The sequence below is a fragment of the Pleurodeles waltl genome, chromosome 7 (assembly GCF_031143425.1).
Source record: "Pleurodeles waltl isolate 20211129_DDA chromosome 7, aPleWal1.hap1.20221129, whole genome shotgun sequence".
Lineage (NCBI taxonomy): Eukaryota > Metazoa > Chordata > Amphibia > Caudata > Salamandridae > Pleurodeles > Pleurodeles waltl.
The window spans coordinates 154,961,458-154,979,795 of record NC_090446.1 but is presented as its reverse complement, the minus strand read 5'-3'; the positions used below and the strand labels follow the sequence as shown (position 1 = coordinate 154,979,795).

The window sequence follows — 18,338 nt, the reverse complement described above, 5'->3', positions numbered from 1 at the left end:
AGGGTCCTTAAGGGCTGCAGCATGGGTTGTGCCACCCTAAGGGACCCCTCACCAGACACATGCACACAGCCATTGCAGATTGTTTGTGCTGGTGGGGACAAAAAGGTAAAGTCGACATGGCATCCCTCCCAGGTTTCCATGCCCACCAACCACTGTTGTGGCATAGGAAAGTCACCCCTCTAGCAGGCCTTATTGCACTAAGGCCGGGTGCATTATACCACATGTAAGGGCATAACTGCGTGAGAAATATGCCCCTACAGGGTCTAAGTCCATTTTCAGACATTGTAAGTGTAGTGTGGCCATATTAAGTACATGGGCTGGTAGTTTGTCATTACGAACTCCACAGCTCCATGATGGCTTCACTGAAGGCTGGGACATTTGGTATCAAACTTCTCAGCACAATAAACCCACACTGATGCCAGCGTTGGATTTATTGTACCATGCACACTGAGGGCATCATAGAGATGCCCCCTATATTTTACCCAACTTTTTAGTGTAAGGCTGACCAGTCTGTGCCAACCTTCCACTAGAAGATGAGTTTCTGACCCCATGGGGTGAGGATCTTTGTGCCCTCTGGAGTAGGAAATAAAGCCTGCTCTGGATGGAGGTGCTTCACACCGCCCCCCTGAAGGAACTGTAACACTTGACCGTGAGCCTCAACAGCTCAGGCCTCCTGTTAGTGTCCCAGGGCACTCCAGTTAATACCCAATCAACCCCCGCCCCAATTTTGGCACCAATTCCGGTGGGAAAATTAGGAAAAACAGGGAGGAGTGACCTCTCTAGCTAGGACCACCCCTAAGGTGTCCAGAGCTGAAGCGACTCCCCTCCCTGCAGAATCATCACTCTTGGTTTCGAGGACCTTGATCAATATGGTTAGGAATGTGACGCCTCCCCTAAGGGAATGGGCACAGGATTGGCTACTGCCCTCTGACCCCTGTAATGACCCTAAATCTAGTATTTAGGGGCACCCCTGAACCTAGCTCTGCAGATTCCTGGCGACCTCAGGAAGAAAAGAAGAAAGAAGGACTGCTAAGCCGACCCCAGCAGAGAAGACTTCAGATACCAACTAACTTGGCCCCAGCCCTACTGGCTTTTCTGCAGCTTCAGAAACCCTGCTACAAAAAGACGATGCATCCTGCAGGATCTGCAACCTCTCCAAGTCCCCAGAGGACTGCCTGGCCACCAAGGGCCTAGAACTTCAGAGGACAGCGGCCGTGTCCATGAGAAAGTCCATGAGGGACTCCAGAACCGCCCTGGATCCAAAGGTCTTGCCCACTCTGCACCTGACGCCCACAGCCCGTGCCCAGCTGGCCAACCAGTCCAGAGCAAGTCCCCAGGCAATTCTGACCTTGTGTCCACCCTGGGTTGACCCCTCCTGGCCAACATGATGACATCTGCAGCCTAAATCCCGAGGGCCCCCCGACCGCGAGACAACCGGACAAAGATTCCCCATGCCTAAAGATACTCCTGCACCCGCAGACCCCAGGCCTTGAGGAATCCAACTGACTGTCCAGCAACAGTCATCAGGTGGCCCTTTTCCTTGTCCAGCCTTTGGTTTTCCGGAACCGACCCCTGGGACCCAGCCTGCATCATCTTTGTGACCCCCGGCCCCCTTCTATTGAAAAGCGTCGGGAGCCCGATGCTGTGTTTGCACCCTGCACCCAGCGGCCCCTCTTCTGCTGAGGTAGTGTGTATTTGGTGCTAACCTTTCCCGCCCCCTGGTGCTCACCTAGACCCCCCAGGTCTGCCATACGAAGTCACAGGTAGTTACCTGCCAGCAACTCTGTTTCCAAGTGCCCCCAGTCTCCATAGGATCCCATTCTAAACCCTGCACCAACTTTGACCTCTGCACCCAACTGGCCCCAAGTTGCTGGTGGTGTATTTTTGGGGTAATCTTGAACCTGTGGACATCCTAACCCCCGGAGACTGGAACTGTAAGCCGAGTGCTTACCTCAAAACTGCACTAACACTTTACCCCCCACAACTAGGACTGTCCTGAAAATCAGTGTCCACTTCTAAAAGTGAAAAGTCTTACCTGCCTGTAAACTGTTTTATTTGCCAAATCTAAACGAAGTGTCTTTGATGCATATGCTTGATACTTACTTGCAAATGTACTTACCTGCAACAAGATCCTTTTGGTTCTAGAAATAAAGTAACAAAATATATTTTTCCAATATAAATACATTGGCCTGAAGCTAGTCATTAAGCGTGTGCTTCATTTCTTGACTGTGTGTATACAACAAATGCTTTGCACTACCCTCTGATAAGCCTAACTGCTCGGCCATACTACCACAAAAGAGAGCGTTAGTATTACCTACTTTAGCCTATGTTAAGCCTCTGGGGAATCCCTGACACCTGTGCACACTATGGACCACATTATGACCCTGGCGGACAGCGGTATTTTGGAGAAAGGTACTGCCATCAGGCTGGGGGTACCTTTCCCCAAAATATGACATTGGTGGTTTGGCTCAAGCCAAACCGCCAATGTACCACTCCGTCCCCCAGGGCTGTAACAGCCACCGGGCTGGGGACTTCAGTGTCCAGCCAGGCGGCCATCACTGTCACACCCACAGGATAATGACCCCTTCTACCGCCATGGTTTTCGTGGCAATCTTACAGCGACGAAAACCATGGCGGTAGGCACTATCAGTGCCAGGGAATTCCTTCCCTGACACCGATACGGGTCACCCCCCCCATCGCCTCCCCAGAGACCTCCCCCACCCTCCCCAAACCCCCACAACATACATGCACATTCACGCACCAGCATACACACACATGCCCTCATTCACCCACCCACCCACGCATGCATACATACATTCATTCACACACACAGCAACACACACTGACATGCATTCTAGCACACGCATTCACACCACACAACATACACGCACACCCATTCATGCACACACGCATGCACGCACACAATCACATACACACACCCACCCACCCACCCACACACACAACACCCTCCATCCCCTTGTCGGAGCACCCAACTTATCTGCTTGCAGGGGATCCTCCAGCAGGAGACGGGATGCGGCGCTGCTGCCAGCAGCGGCGTCCGCCAGCAGAACACTGCCAGGCTGTATCATGGGTCATGATACGGTCTGTGGCGGTCTACTGGCGTGGCGCTGTCTGCCACCATGACTGTGGCTGGCGGAATTCTGGCTATGGTCATAATATGGCAGACAGGTAGCCGCAGCGATGGTGTTTTGGCAGCCGCCGCCGTGGCGGTAGGCGGTCGTTACTGCCAATGTCCTAATGAGGGCCTATATCTCATTTTGATATAGTATATACAGAGCCAGCTTCCTACAACGTCCATCCAGGCATCTCCATGTTAAGCCATACAAAGAGTAAACAAAAAGTAATGATGTGGAAATGCTTTGCTGAAATCAAAGTTACTTGCCACCTATATTAGCAACGGTGGAGTATTACAGTTAAGGATGATCAGAGAGCTCAAAAGCAAAAAAAGAAAGAAGGAATCATCAAAGCATAAACAGTTGAACTAGGCATTTCCGGTCAAATCAGGAATTGGTCCTATAATGTAACCCCTTCTTCATTGTCTGATACCGAACCATTACTCCACAGTGGCTGGGTCTTCACGAGTGCACCATAATCTAATCAGCCTGAAAAAGGAACAAACCTTAGGGAAATAGTCTAGCACTGTCATGCTACCAAACCATCACGCTGTACTGCGAGACCAATATAAACCATCATGCAGAATAGCTAAGGCATCACAATTGCGCCAGTGTCCAATGAGACCTAAAATGAAGCTAGAAATAATACAATTGTGAAGCACTGCCTGCCATATTACCCGACATAATACATCAAAGTACCTCTCAAACAGATGCCCTCCATTACGACCAAGTAAAAGGGAAAAAGCAACATTTACATGCAGTATGACCAAATAAAGTATAGAGCAGAATAAAATATGAGAATAGAGGAACTGATGTATATAGGTGAACTGTACAAGTTGAAGAGTCCTAAAAAAGGCCTGTTGAAATTGTAATACATCAATTCGGAATAATGCATGTGGCAGATATGTCAAAAGAGCTTTTACACAAAATAGTGTATAGTGAGGGTATGGATGTTGAGGCAGAACCAGAAGCATTCGGAGCAAGACATAAATGACCATGATTAGCAGGTAGAGTAATCAGGAGGAACATTTAATATGTATGTTGATGCTAGCAGGAGATCATGGTCTGTAGTCAAGCTCTTTAAGGCCAAGTGTCATTGACTTCTAGACCAAGACTATCTTTAACATTCCATTCATGTTTCAAGACTGACTATTGTGCCACTCAGAAATGTCTGGTCTGATCAGAAATTTGCAAAGACATAAAGCCCTCAGCCTGTGCATTTGTTGTTCAGGGCTCTTTGGGGTGTTTGCTCAAATGAGGAACCCTTGCTTGCTCAGATGAGGGACCATTGCTTGTTCATATGATGGACCATTGCTTGTTCATATGATGGATACCTATAAGATCCACATCCCTTCCTCACAGCTCTGCTTTGTTTCCTTACTTGGGCGTCTTCGAATATGCCAGCCCCCAAAATTTACATCATGGTGTAAATGCCTGAAGGCGGACACATGACTCACCCTATGTGAGTATCAACCGCCCAGGAAGCAAATGGACTGCGATCTATGCGATCTTAAATTAAGAGCAGAGGCGTTTAGGGTGTTATTAAAAGTGCCAGTCGTGCTTCTGCATTGGAACTTTACTACCTGAGCTTCTAAATAAGGTTGAGATCCTTTGAAAATGGTCATTACCAAGCTGTGTGATAGAACAAATAGTTTGAAGTTTCTTTATTTTATACACCGTGTTGGCAATTAAGGCATCATATTTAATAGAAGGGAAGCATGACGAGTACAAAATTGCCATTTATTCAAACCTCCATCATTATCACATACTGGCTTAGACACGGCAGTCTCGACCCCTCCTAGTTCATATGTTGATGAAAGGGGTGTCGTCTATTTTTTAAATGCAAAACGTGAATGCAAGTGACATAATACTCACTTCATCTCCAGTCACATTAGTTTTCAAAGTCTGGTAAATTTGGTCACCTGAACTTCTTAGGAGTATTATATAACTGGGGGTTTTAAGCTGGATAATATTAAGCATTTATTGTGCAAAATATGAGTACTTATGACATCCCACATTCATATTTAGATGACTGGCCCATAAAGTCAGATTCCCTTTCAGATAACAGTCTGCTCCGAGTGAGTAAGTTTCACTTTGAAACCAATACAGGTCAGCACAGCAAGGTTTTCAAGAAACACTTGTTTCCTCGTGCTGAGACACTTGAATGACAAATATGTATATGTTATTGCTCACTGGTGAGGACTGATAATACACCAGTCTGGGGTTGCTTCTGTTGCCTTCGGTATGGCATATCGCCTGGCAGTTCAGGATGTACTCTTCCCATGTGGAGCATGTCAGTACTGATTTGTGTAAGGCTGACCTCTGTCTAAAGTGCCCCGGTTGTAAAAACAAAAAGAAAATTTTTTAACACTGAAACTGCTCCAGTTTTTTGGCAGCGGAGGCATCAAGAGTAGCGAGGTCTTGGAGAAGGTGCAGCTTAATTGCAGCTTTGTTGCCTAGCCAGCATCTTTTTGAAGCATTTCTTTTATTGGTGTATTTTTTTATACATTTCAGCGCACTTATTACAGTTACTTTACAGCCTGCGTTTATGTCTTATTTACATGTTGAAATAGCTATCTACTTCAGTTTCTATTAAGTGATGAAATGTTATAATTCAGTTGTTTCCGTTAAGAAAATATATTCATGCATTGTTTGGAACACTGACAATTGATATTATATATTTTTATTCTTAAACGCAAAAACAAAATAAATGCTCAGTAGACTGATTTTCAAAGTATGTTGAATGGGTGTGTATGTGTGAATACTATATGGTATTGTATTGTGAGGGTCTGTTGAGGGAGGTGTGCATATATATATATGTTTGATGGCATGTGTAGCTGCAGATACACATGCTGTGCATTATCCTGCCATCTAGTGTTGGGATTGGAGTGTTACAAGTTGTTTTTCTTCGAAGAAGTCTTTTCGAGTCACAAGACCGAGGGACTCCTCCCTTTCGGCTCCATTGCGCATGGGCGTCGACTCCATCTTAGATTGTTTTCTTTCCGCCATCGGGTTCGGACATGTTCCTCTTCGCTCCGTATTTCGAATCAGGAAAGTTAGCTAATTATCGAAAATTCAACGGTATTGTTTGCGCTCGGTACCAGTTAAGTGTTAGTACATCGACACCGATAGAAGAAGCGCTCCGGCGCCCCTTCGGGGCTTCCACTCTTTAGCGGGGCCTGGTCGGCCCGACCGCGTCCATCGTCGAAACTAATGGACCGGACCCCCTTCCGCTTCTGTCCGACGTGCCACGCGAAGTATCCTTATACAGACCAACACTTGGTCTGTAATCCGTGTCTATCTCCGGAACACAGGGAGGATACTTGCGAGGCCTGTCGGGCATTTCGATCGAAAAAGACCCTACGCGATTGAAGAGCCAGAAGACTTCAAATGGCGTCGACACCGAGAGAACAGATCGGCGTCGAAGTGGAGGAAAGAATCTCCATACAAGGAACGGACTCAGACTCCGAAAGTGAGCTACCGACGACCACGCAGAAAACTGTGAGTAAAACTGCCCCGTCCAAGACTCACTCCAAGATCATAAAGGCCAAGGGGATGCCACCGCCAGCAGACCATGGCTTAACCCATCGAAAACACGGTGACCAACCATCGGCACCGAAAAGGCCTCACAACTGCCGAAGACATCCGACTCCGGTCGAGATTCCGGCTCCGAACGATCTCGGCATCGAGAGTTCGACACACCCAAGGTCAAAAAAGTTACTTCGGAACCGAAAAAGACTGTTTCTAAACCTTCGGTACCGAAAAAGGCAGCCTCGGAGCCGAAATTAGGCTCTTACATGGAAGAGCACGGACTTTCCAGCCAAATGCAAGAACATAGATTTGAGCAGGAAATAAGTGTGGGGGAACCAGACCATACTCAAAGGAGGCTGCATATCCAGAAAGAGACTGGTAAAATACAAACTCTTCCTCCTATTAAAATCAAGAGAAAGCTAGCATTTCAGGAGTCAGAACTGCAGCCAAAGGCAAAGGTGGCAAGAGAGAAAACACCACCACCAAGGTTTTCACCACAGCCTTCGCCACTACATTCACCACAGCTGTCCCTGGTAACAACACCCCCAATGCAGTCACTGACACACACAGGGATGACACAGGATGACCCGGATGCATGGGACTTATATGATGCACCGGTCTCCGACAACAGTCCCGATTGTTACCCAGCTAGGCCGTCACCTCCAGAGGACAGCACTGCATATGTACAGGTACTATCGAGGGCAGCTACTTTCCACAATGTAGCAATGCATGCGGAGCCAATAGAGGATGATTTCCTATTTAACACCTTGGCATCCACCCACAGCTCCTACCAAAGTCTGCCAATGCTCCCAGGCATGCTCAAGCATGCAAAGCAGGTCTTCCAGGACCCAGTGAAAGGTAGAGCTATCACGCCTAGGGTGGAGAAAAACTACAAACCTCCCCCAACGGACCCTGTGTTTATAACACAGCAACTGACACCAGATTCGGTGGTCGTGGGAGCAGCAAGAAAGAGGGCAAAAGCCTAATCGTCAGGAGACACACCACCGCCTGACAAGGAAAGTCGGAAGTTCGATGCTGCTGGCAAACGAGTGGCAGCACAGGCAGCCAATCAATGGCGGATTGCCAACTCGCAAGCTCTACTGGCTCGCTACGACAGGGCACACTGGGACGAAATGCAGCACATTATACAGCATTTGCACAAGGAACACCAAAAACGTGCCCAACAGGTTGTTGAAGAAGGTCAAGCAATTTCCAACAATCAGATAAGGTCTGCATTGGACTCGGCAGACACAGCAGCACGGACAGTCAACACTGCAGTAACCATTCGCAGGCATGCATGGTTACGGAGCTCAGGTTTTAAACCGGAAATCCAGCAAGCTGTGTTAAATATGCCGTTTAACCAAGAACAATTGTTTGGGCCGGAGGTGGACACGGCAATTGAAAAACTAAAGAAGGACACAGACACGTCCAAAGCCATGGGCGCGCTCTACTCCCCACAAAGCAGAGGCACTTTTAGAAAGCCACAATTTCGAGGGGGGTTTCGTACTCAAACACCAGAGCCTTCCACCTCACAAACCAGACCCACCTATCAGGGGCAGTACCAGAGAGGAGGGTTTCGAGGCTCATACAGGGGTGGACAATTCCCAAGAGCAAGGGGAAAATTCCAAAGCCCTAAAACCGATCAAGCCAAACAGTGACTTCAATGTCACAAACCCCAACACTTAACACCAGTGGGGGGGAGACTTACTGCATACTACAAAAACTGGACAAACATAACTACGGACGCATGGGTCCTAGCCATTATCCAACATGGTTATTGCATAGAATTCATAAAATTCCCACCAGATGTGCCCCCAAGAGCACACAATATGTCCAAACAACACTTAGACATGTTACAACTAGAAGTCCAAGCATTGTTACAGAAACAAGCAATAGAATTAGTACCCAACAATCAAAAAGGAACAGGTGTCTACTCCCTATATTTTCTAATTCCAAAGAAAGACAAAACGTTGAGACCCATATTAGACCTCAGAACGTTAAATCTCTACATCAAATCAGATCACTTCCACATGGCAACACTTCAAGACGTGATTCCTTTGCTCAAAAAACAGGACTACATGTCAACGTTAGATCTCAAGGATGCATATTTCCACAAACCCATACTTCCTTCGCACAGGAAATACTTAAGGTTTGTAATCCACGGCGTGCATTATCAATTCAAGGTGTTACCGTTCGGGATAACAACAGCCCCAAGGGTATTCACAAAATGCCTTGCAGTAGTAGCCGCTCATATAAGGAGACAGCACATGCACGTATTCCCATACTTAGACGATTGGTTAATAAAAACCAGCCCTCAGCAACAGTGTCTTCTTCACACACAATACGTTATAGAAACTCTACACAAACTAGGGTTTTCTATAAATTACCAAAAATCACATCTACAACCATCCCAGATACAACAATACTTGGGAGCAACACTCAACACACAAAAGGCGCTTGCTACTCCAAGTCCGCAAAGGGTACTAGCGTTCCAAAATATAGCATTAAACATGCAGCCAAACCAACACTACCAAGTAAGGTTTGTAATGAAACTTCTAGGCATGATGTCTTCATGCATAGCCATTGTCCCAAACGCAAAATTACACATGCGACCCTTACAACAGTGCCAGCAAAACAATGGACTCAAGCACAGGGTCAACTCCAAGATCTAGTGTTGATAGACCGCCAGACACACTTCTCGCTTCAATGGTGGAACCCTATAAATTTAAACCAAGGGCGGCCATTCCAAGACCCAGTGCCTCAATACGTGATCACAACAGATGCTTCCGTGACGGGGTGGGGAGCACACCTCAACCAGCACAGTATACAGGGACAATGGGACATTCAACAAAAACAACTGCACATAAATCATTTAGAACTGTTGGCAGTGTTTCTAGCATTGAAAGCATTTCAAACACTGATAGCCCCCAAACACATTCTTGTCAAAACAGACAATATGACAACAATGTATTACCTCAACAAACAAGGAGGGACACACTCGTCACAACTGTGTCTCTTAGCTCAGAAAATTTGGCATTGGGCAATTCACAATCACATTCGCCTATTAGCACAATACATCCCAGGCATTCAAAACCAGTTAGCCGACAATCTCAGTTGAGATCACCAACAAACACACGAATGGGAAATTCATCCCCAGATCCTACAGGATTACATTCTACGCTGGGGAACACCAAAAATAGACCTATTCGCAACAAAAGAAAACGCAAAATGCCAAAACTTCGCGTCCAGGTACCCACACCCTCTGTCCAAGGGCAATGCGTTATGGATCAGTTGGTCAGGGACATTTGCTTACGCTTTTCCCCTCTCCCATTCATTCCTTACCTGGTAAACAAACTGAGTCAAAACAGACTCAAACTAATACTCATAGCACCAACCTGGGCTCGCCAACCGTGGTACACAACACTGCTGGACCCATCAGTAGTACCTCACATTAAATTACCAAACAGGCCGAATCTGTTAATTCAACACAAACAACAGATCAGACACCCGAATCCAGCATCGCTCAATCTAGCAATCTGGCTCCTGAAGTCTTAGAATTTGGACACTTAGATCTTACACAAGAATGTATGGAGGTCATTAAACAAGCTAGGAAACCTACTACAAGACATTGTTTTGCAAACAAATGGAAAAGATTTGTTTGCTACTGCCACAATAATCAAATTCAACCACTACATGCTTCCGCAAAGAACATTGTAAGTTACTTATTCCACTTACAAAAGTCTAAACTAGCATTCTCTTCTATTAAAATACATCTCACAGCAATATCTGCCTATCTGCAGAATACACATTCAACATCGCTTTTTAGAATGCCAGTTATCAAAGCATTTATGGAGGGATTAAAGAGAATCATACCCCCGAGAACACCACCAGTACCTTTGTGGATCCTTAATATTGTATTAACACGACTCATGGGACCACCATTTGAACCCATGCACTCTTGTGAAATGCAATACTTAACTTGGAAGGTAGCCTTCCTAATAGCTATCACATCTCTTCGAAGAGTAAGTGAAATACAAGCATTTACTCTACAAGAACCCTTTCTACAAATACATAACCATAAAGTGGTTCTCCGTACAAATCCCAAATTCTTACCAAAAGTTATATCACCATTCCACCTAAACCAAACAGTGGAACTCCCAATCTTCTTTCCACAACCAGACTCAGTAGCCGAAAGAGCCCTACATACGTTAGACATAAAAAGAGCACTAATGTATTACATTGACAGAACAAAACAGTTTCGCAAAACAAAACAATTGTTTGTAGCCTTCCAAAAACCTCATGCAGGAAATCCTATATCCAAGCAAGACATTGCCAGATGGATAGTGAAATGTATTCAAACCTGCTATATTAAAGCAAAAAGAGATCTACCTATTACACCAAGGGCGCATTCCACTAGGAAAAAAGGCGCCACAATGGCTTTTCTAGGGAATATACCTATGACAGAAATTTGTAAGGCAGCCACATGGTCTACGCCTCATACATTCACAAAACATTACTGTGTAGATGTGTTAACAACACAGCAAGCCACAGTAGGACAGGCTGTATTACGAACATTATTTCAAACAACTTCAACTCCTACAGGCTAAGCCACCGCTTTGGGGGAGAATACTGCTTATTAGTCTATGCACAGCATGTGTATCTGCAGCTACACATGCCATCAAACGGAAAATGTCACTTACCCAGTGTACATCTGTTCGTGGCATGAGACGCTGCAGATTCACATGCGCCCTCCCACCTCCCCGGGAGCCTGTAGCTGTTATAAGTTGAATGAAAATTGTACATTTGTAAATAAATACTATTTTAATACACATTATGTACATACATACTTACTCCATTGCATGGGCACATTTAGCATATTCACAACTCCTACCTCACCCTCTGTGGGGAAAACAATCTAAGATGGAGTCGACGCCCATGTGCAATGGAGCCGAAAGGGAGGAGTCCCTCGGTCTCGTGACTCGAAAAGACTTCTTTGAAGAAAAACAACTTGTAACACTCCGAGCCCAACACTAGATGGCAGGATAATGCACAGCATGTGAATCTGCAGCGTCTCATGCCAGGAACAGATGTACACTGGGTAAGTGACATTTTCCATATATATATATATAATATATATAAATACAATTCTGATTATTTCTACAGGTGTGTGCAATATTTATTCCGGGCCGGGGTTATTTTACGCGTCTCTTTGCTAATATTTATTCCTTCTTGTGCTACTGTTTTTGAACACTGCGATTCACCAAATATGACCCTGAGTCCACCAAAATCCAAAGTGAGTGAGGTGGTGTGGTAGTTCATTTGTCATCCCATAAATTATCTGTCTTCTTGGCTGGAGTGTGTTACTTTCAGTTGTAGCCCAGATTTCCCTTTCTCTGTGCCAAGGGCTAAATGATGGCACCATGCCATGTTGTTGCTCTTCTTCCTATTAATTGTGGCAAGCTTAGAAATGTTTCCCACTTTTTTGGAGTTACGATGATTAAACCGGCCCAGGCCACAGTACGTGGGTGCGTATAGGTGTGCTGTAGTGCGTCAAGAGTTTTTGTGACTCCTTTCTATAAAGCTGTTGATGATGGGACAATCTCGTATCATGTCCTAAGTCTGCATTCTGGTGGGAGCATTTGGGGCTAAGACATGTTAGTCTCTGAATGTATTTTGTTTAATCTTTTCGAGTTGGGTAAGTTCTGTGTACGTATAATTGACATGAACATATTTGAATCTAATTTTATAGATACCTTTGGGTACATTTTAAATTTTTTATCCACTATTTGTCTTAGACCTTTTCCTAGATCTTACTCCTATTTATGTCTCATCTGCTATGGTCATTTTAGCCATAGATCGTATGGCTTTATATGGCCAGGTAACCCATCTTTGGCAGTGTTCTTATTGTCTAATGATCCATTCATTAAGATTTGTCTCATTGGTATACCATCTTCTGTCAGTTGCAGTCTTCTACTTTGTCTATCAGCTCCAATCCATGGCTGTAGTTTTGCAGATTAAAGAGTCCTTGTGGTTTTGAGAAGCTTGCCAGTGGGAAAGAAGGCGCCTAGAAGGGATCACACATGGTCAGTGTTTTACTTCTCTTCCGGCACTTCAGTGCTGTTCAAAGTAGTCTTAGTCACCTTCAATAGTGCCAAAACTTGGGGGTGTTTACCTGCAACACATTGTGTTACCCACCGCAACCTGCCTTTGAATAGTATTGCTCAAAATCGGATACTCTCAGGCCTTCTTCTGCCACAGGGCGTTTAAGCTTGGGAAGTGCCAGATTGTCAGTTCGATCCCCAGTTCAAATGGACCACCAGAACATCTAATGTGCTAAAGGATGGTCTTGTTATCCAGCCTGGCAGATTAGTGAAGCTATATAGGGGGCGGAGTAACATTATGAGTTTAGCAGGAACCATTTTGCCATTGCTGATATTTGCATGGCATTCCGGAATTTTACACAGCTCGTTAATGAGTGTGGTGCTCTGGCATGGTTCCCAACTCAGATATGGTTTGAGTGGTAAGCCTGCCCCCACCCCAGGTGTCTAAAGAGTCGGTTCACATATTATGGCTGTATCTCCACCCTTTCAGGCGCTGTCTGCTTTAGGGTTGACTGGGAATTTGCATGTACATTGCAAGCACAAGGCTTTTGTTGTAACATCTAAGAAGTAACATGGGATGATCCCAACCCTTTCACGTTTGATGCCAGACGTGGTAACATCGGGTATGGTAAAGAACTGGTGACGGTTAATTAAACCATGCCTCTCCAATGAATGGGCTGTGTGTGAGAGTAATGAACAAGAATTGAGAGGGAGTAAGAAGGACGCTAACTGCATGAGATTGCACATGTATGAAGACTGGATCTAAAAACAATTTTGGACTGCTTCTTAGTGCTTCAGTGTGTTCGGAATTACAGGCTAGCGCCCCAGACAGTGCACAGGTTACCCTTTGTGCTGGTGTGACAACCAGGTTGCATTCAATGAACAAGGCTTATTTGCATTTGAGAAACACTGCACAATGGTCTGCTCTCTTGTTTTAACCTAAGACACTCCTTAATCCTGCCCTGTTTTTTTCTCTATTGCACTTGATTACTAATGGCATTTTAAAAGTGAAACTGATAGCTTGACATCTAGCTGCACAAGAAAGCAGTAAAATGGATACCTTCTGTGTTAGTAATGCGATTTTACTCAAAAGGAAGCTTTATAGGTGGTTTCGCATCGATTCACCTTTTGAGCCTGACTGTGATAGACGTGTGCCACAAAACAGGTAATAACTATAAGGATGTTCTTCTGCATGAAATTCTCCCAGGGCCTGTCAGTGGGATGGGCACAGATTCTACGTTGAACATTTGCTCTCGTCTTGACATTCCCGTGTCATAGAACCCATGTCTTCAGAGGCTACATCCGAAGAAAGCACTCTGCATCCCGTATCCGCACGAGCTCTGGAGACTGACATGGCTCTGTGAGCAATGGTCTTGCTCTGTGAGGTTGTGTGACTGTGAATCACACAGTCTCTAGAAGATTTTATTCAGCGCCATGTAAGGAAGCATCACCAGAGGAGACCACAGCCCTTTGTACAAAGGATTGGGCAGATAAGTACTGCCTGCTGAGAAGACTGCTTATCCTGGGCATTTGGCACGCGCCATATGGGTTGCTCTGTACGTTTCCTAGCCTTATTGCTGTCATTAATCGATGAAAGAAGCATGTTCGTTTGGGCAGCGTTATGGAATTCTTTTGGTTTGAAAACTTTCTATTCACTACTCCGTCCTCCAGACCTTGTTTTACTCTTGTAAATGTGTTTCCGCAGATAAATCTATTGGAAATGTAAGCACTAGTATGAATCCATTACATTTATGTAAATTTTTTTGGTGCATAATCTTCAATTCCCATAGGTTCATAATCTACATCTGAACTATCCTCTTGATTCCTGAAGATCTGCTTTTCACTAATGTTTATTTTAGGATTTAATTTCTTTCGTCCTTAGTTCTTTTGTGTGGGATAATTAGGTGGAATGAGTATGTTAACTTACTGACAAAGGATCAGTATAAAGGGAGAATAAAAAGGGAAATATCACGTGTAAACCTTTAAATGTGTAAAACTGCATTGTACAAAGAAATAAGGGCCAGATGTAGCAAAGAGTTTTTCCCATTCTGTGTCGATGGGAAAATGTGTTCGTACATATGGCCCTAAGTTCTCAAAATTCCAAATCTCCTGGCTGAGTATCGAACATAGGTTTCTGTTTGGGCCTGTCACAGTGTGACAGAGCCTTAGGCCCAACATAAAAAGGCTACTCAATATATTCAATTGAATTTACAGTTATTGCAAAATTACACTTGGGGTATAGATGGTGTCACTGAGACAAACCTTTTATATGTAGCTTGAGCAGGTTTGTAGGGGAATGCACCTATGGGTGAATATTATTGCTTCATTCATAAGGAGAAAATGAACAGCCATTGCATGTTTGGATATATTTGTGTGTGATGCAGGGTTGCTCATCCATCTGTGAGTGGATAGGGTTGGTTTACAGGTCAGAAAGAGGTGCTGTTGACTCAGAGCACGCATAAGCACACTACCTGTTTACTGCATGTTTGAGAGCTATGCAGGGATCTCTGGAGGGGACACACACTCACACACACTCTCTCTCTCTCTCTCTCTCTCTCTCTCTCTCTCTCTCTCTCTCTCTCTCTCTCTCTCTCTCTCTCTCTCGTTTTAAAGTGTCAACTTGGTTTTATAGGTTTTTAAAAATTGTTATTGTAATTCATTTGCTGGAGAAAGGTTGGTATTCGCTGTAGAAATTTGTATCTCTAATACCAACCTACTTTGTTTCATTAAATCACATCACTTTTGGACTGAACCCACTGCATATCATACCTCTTGAATATTCCGGTTGTGGTGTAAGTGGGTCACCTCCTCTGTTAATTTCCCTTTAATCTGAAAGTCACCACAAAGGCCGTTTTTTGACTCCCGAGAGATCTGCTGCTCAGAATAAATGTACATTACTAATATTTTTTTTTTCGTAGGGTGAGAGAGCGACTGGTTTCGGTGTGGCACTTCTGCTGTCTCTGTTCGGACGCGCCTCAGAGGATCCTCTGCTGAATCTAGTATCCCCGCTAGGTACGGACACTGACCTGTCGGTGGACGACATAGAAAGAGATTCTAAAAGAAGACGGCTGGTCTAGCCCTGTCTGCTCTTGAACGAGTCTGTTCCTTCTCACTTTGCACTGGACGAACTTCAGAACTCCCAACGTCTGTTGCTTTTGTAGTAGGGAGGGTGGTGCAAGACTGACTGTGCTTACTTTTTCTAGGAAACAATATTTTTCACAGCAAGCCCGTCAGACGAGTTCTTTGCACTTAAATCTGGAAGTTGACCACAGTTAGTCACCAACACTTTGTGGACAGTATCAATGGTAAACGGGTTTCATTTAAGAGTGAATTCTAGTCAGTTTTGTCCATTCTTTTTATTTCCCATTTTAGATCTTTCACTTAGGCCTACCCCGGCTGTAGAATGTTGCATTCTCCTTTTCTATATGCCCCGCGCACTTACTGTGCACTATAAATCTGACCCGTTGTTCACATGAGATCCTAAGTCACCCTATCTACCCCTGGATGATTTATACTGTAGATTTAAGTTATACCAATTTACCAGTTTGCAGCTCCTCGTTTAGAAGTGTTGATTTGTTGAAGCTCGTGGCTGTTCCCTTTCTGTGGAGGAAGTTGTCTCTGAACTGAGGGTACTAGATGACACTTTGACTATGCATACGTGATGTTAAATGATGTAAGGAAAGACTGCAGTGACCAAAGACGTGCGGTGATTAGTTTTCTTTCTTTTCAACACATCATCTTGGTTTAACTGCTAAGTGACATTAGCCCCAGTGGCATGACTTTGACATGTCTTACATAAGTTATTCACTGGAAATAGCTTAAGAAAATGTATTCGGAAAGCATAAATGACAACCATATTAAAGCTGCTTTACCGTTTGTATTGATTGAACAAATGATTTTATTAAAATTATTTCAATATGCTGTGTTTGATAATTTGCGTTTGAAACACTCGTGAGGCTCGTCCCAAACTGTTATGAGGAAGAAAAAGGTGTTAAATTAATGATAAGGTGTTGTTGTCGGCACCAATGCTGCTTGAATTAGAGGGCTGATTTGGGTACCTACTAACGTGAGCAGGAGTAATGCACCCTTCTGTGATTTTTACATTGATTTCTTTGGGCAGGCCACTAAAAAGATTTTTGTAATAGATACCAGTCTATGGTGTGGCAAGTCACTGTCACACAGCTTGTTGCATCTGACACCTGCATCCTTCATGGACTTGTCATTTTATCTCCAAGTGAGTTAATGGAATGCTGATAGAACTTTCTGCTATTGATAAGAAGAAAAGGAAAGCAGGTCTTCTTTAAACCTGAAAACACCAAAGGATGAGGTCTTTCAGTAGAGTTGAAATTGATGTCTCAAATTCAAAAGCGCAGAAGGCTATGTACTGAGTACAGATATGGCAACAGAAAACAAAACAAGGCAACCCACAAATGCCTCAAGAGTTAACTTAAAAAAAAAAGTTTGAGTTTAATTGTGTACATTCCTGTGTAACAAGGAAAGCAGAAATCTAGCTCTGAGCTGCTACTAATAAGATGATGAAAGGACCACTGACTAAACTTCATGTACAGCAGTTATCTAAGTGTACAATTTGCTTTGGTCTAAAACCAAGAGATGTCAGGAAGTTCATGGAATGTCTATGCTGTCTGTATTCTTTCTAGCTTCTCCAGTTTGCTTTCCCCGTGGCCTCCTAATATTTCCTTTCCCTTTTCTACATTGTCCTCTCCTTATCCTTCCTATTCTTGTTTATTCCATTAGCATACGCCTGCATCCTTCACTACATGTTCTGATATTTCCTCTGTTTAGCTCCTATTCTCACTCTAGTTTCCTTCCACATTCTTCAGTTTCACACTCATCCTTCCTTCTCCCACGCTGTTTTCTCACCCTCTGTGCTTTTTCAACTTTTGTATACCTCGGCTCTCCAGCACCGGATCTTTCATGGGTTTACCAGCTTGAATCATTCCGCATCTGCCGGTCATACCAACCATGTGTGTAAAGAAAAGTGGCAGCTTAGTCTATAGACACCACCAAGTCAACAGAGGCATCTAGGAACATGTTCACAATCCCTATCGGAAGAGGCACAACTTCTGTGTATGTGGGCAATTGAGCATGGGCAGAACAGAATACCTTCCAGGGTCCAGCAACAAATAGGCAGACAGTACATGCTCTGCAGATCAGTGGGATAATGCTATGAGTGGGTGCTAAATCAGCTACTGACAGGCCTGAATTAGAACTTGGCAGAGGAGAATACTCCGTCATAAACATGACGGATATCCCATCCGCTGTATTACGATCCCATTATATCCTATGGGGATCGTAATTCAATGGATGGGATATCCATCACATTTGTGACAGAGTGTTCCATCTTCTAAGTTCTAAATCAGGCCTTCAATCTTTACATCTTAGCAACGAGGGACAAGAAATGCCAGTTGTTTGCTGACTGGTACTGGCAACCTGGAAATGAGGGAAAATGCATTTTCGATGACCAGGGGCATAATATCCATTATGCCTTTCCACCATTTCCTCTTATTTCGAAGACATTAACCAAGATCAAGATGGAGAGCTGCTGCATCAT

At 44.4% G+C, this 18,338-nt stretch overlaps 1 protein-coding gene across 1 annotated transcript in view; it reads left to right on the top strand.

The window, feature by feature from the left end:
- Positions 1-16,687, top strand: part of NPEPL1 (aminopeptidase like 1) — a 75,547-nt gene extending 58,860 nt beyond the window's left edge. Inside the window, exon 12 of the mRNA XM_069243436.1 lies at positions 15,685-16,687. Within this exon, the coding sequence (XP_069099537.1) occupies positions 15,685-15,843 (159 nt within the window). The 3' untranslated portion in view covers positions 15,844-16,687. The remainder of the gene's footprint in view (positions 1-15,684) is intronic.
- The last annotated feature ends 1,651 nt before the right edge of the window (positions 16,688-18,338 follow it).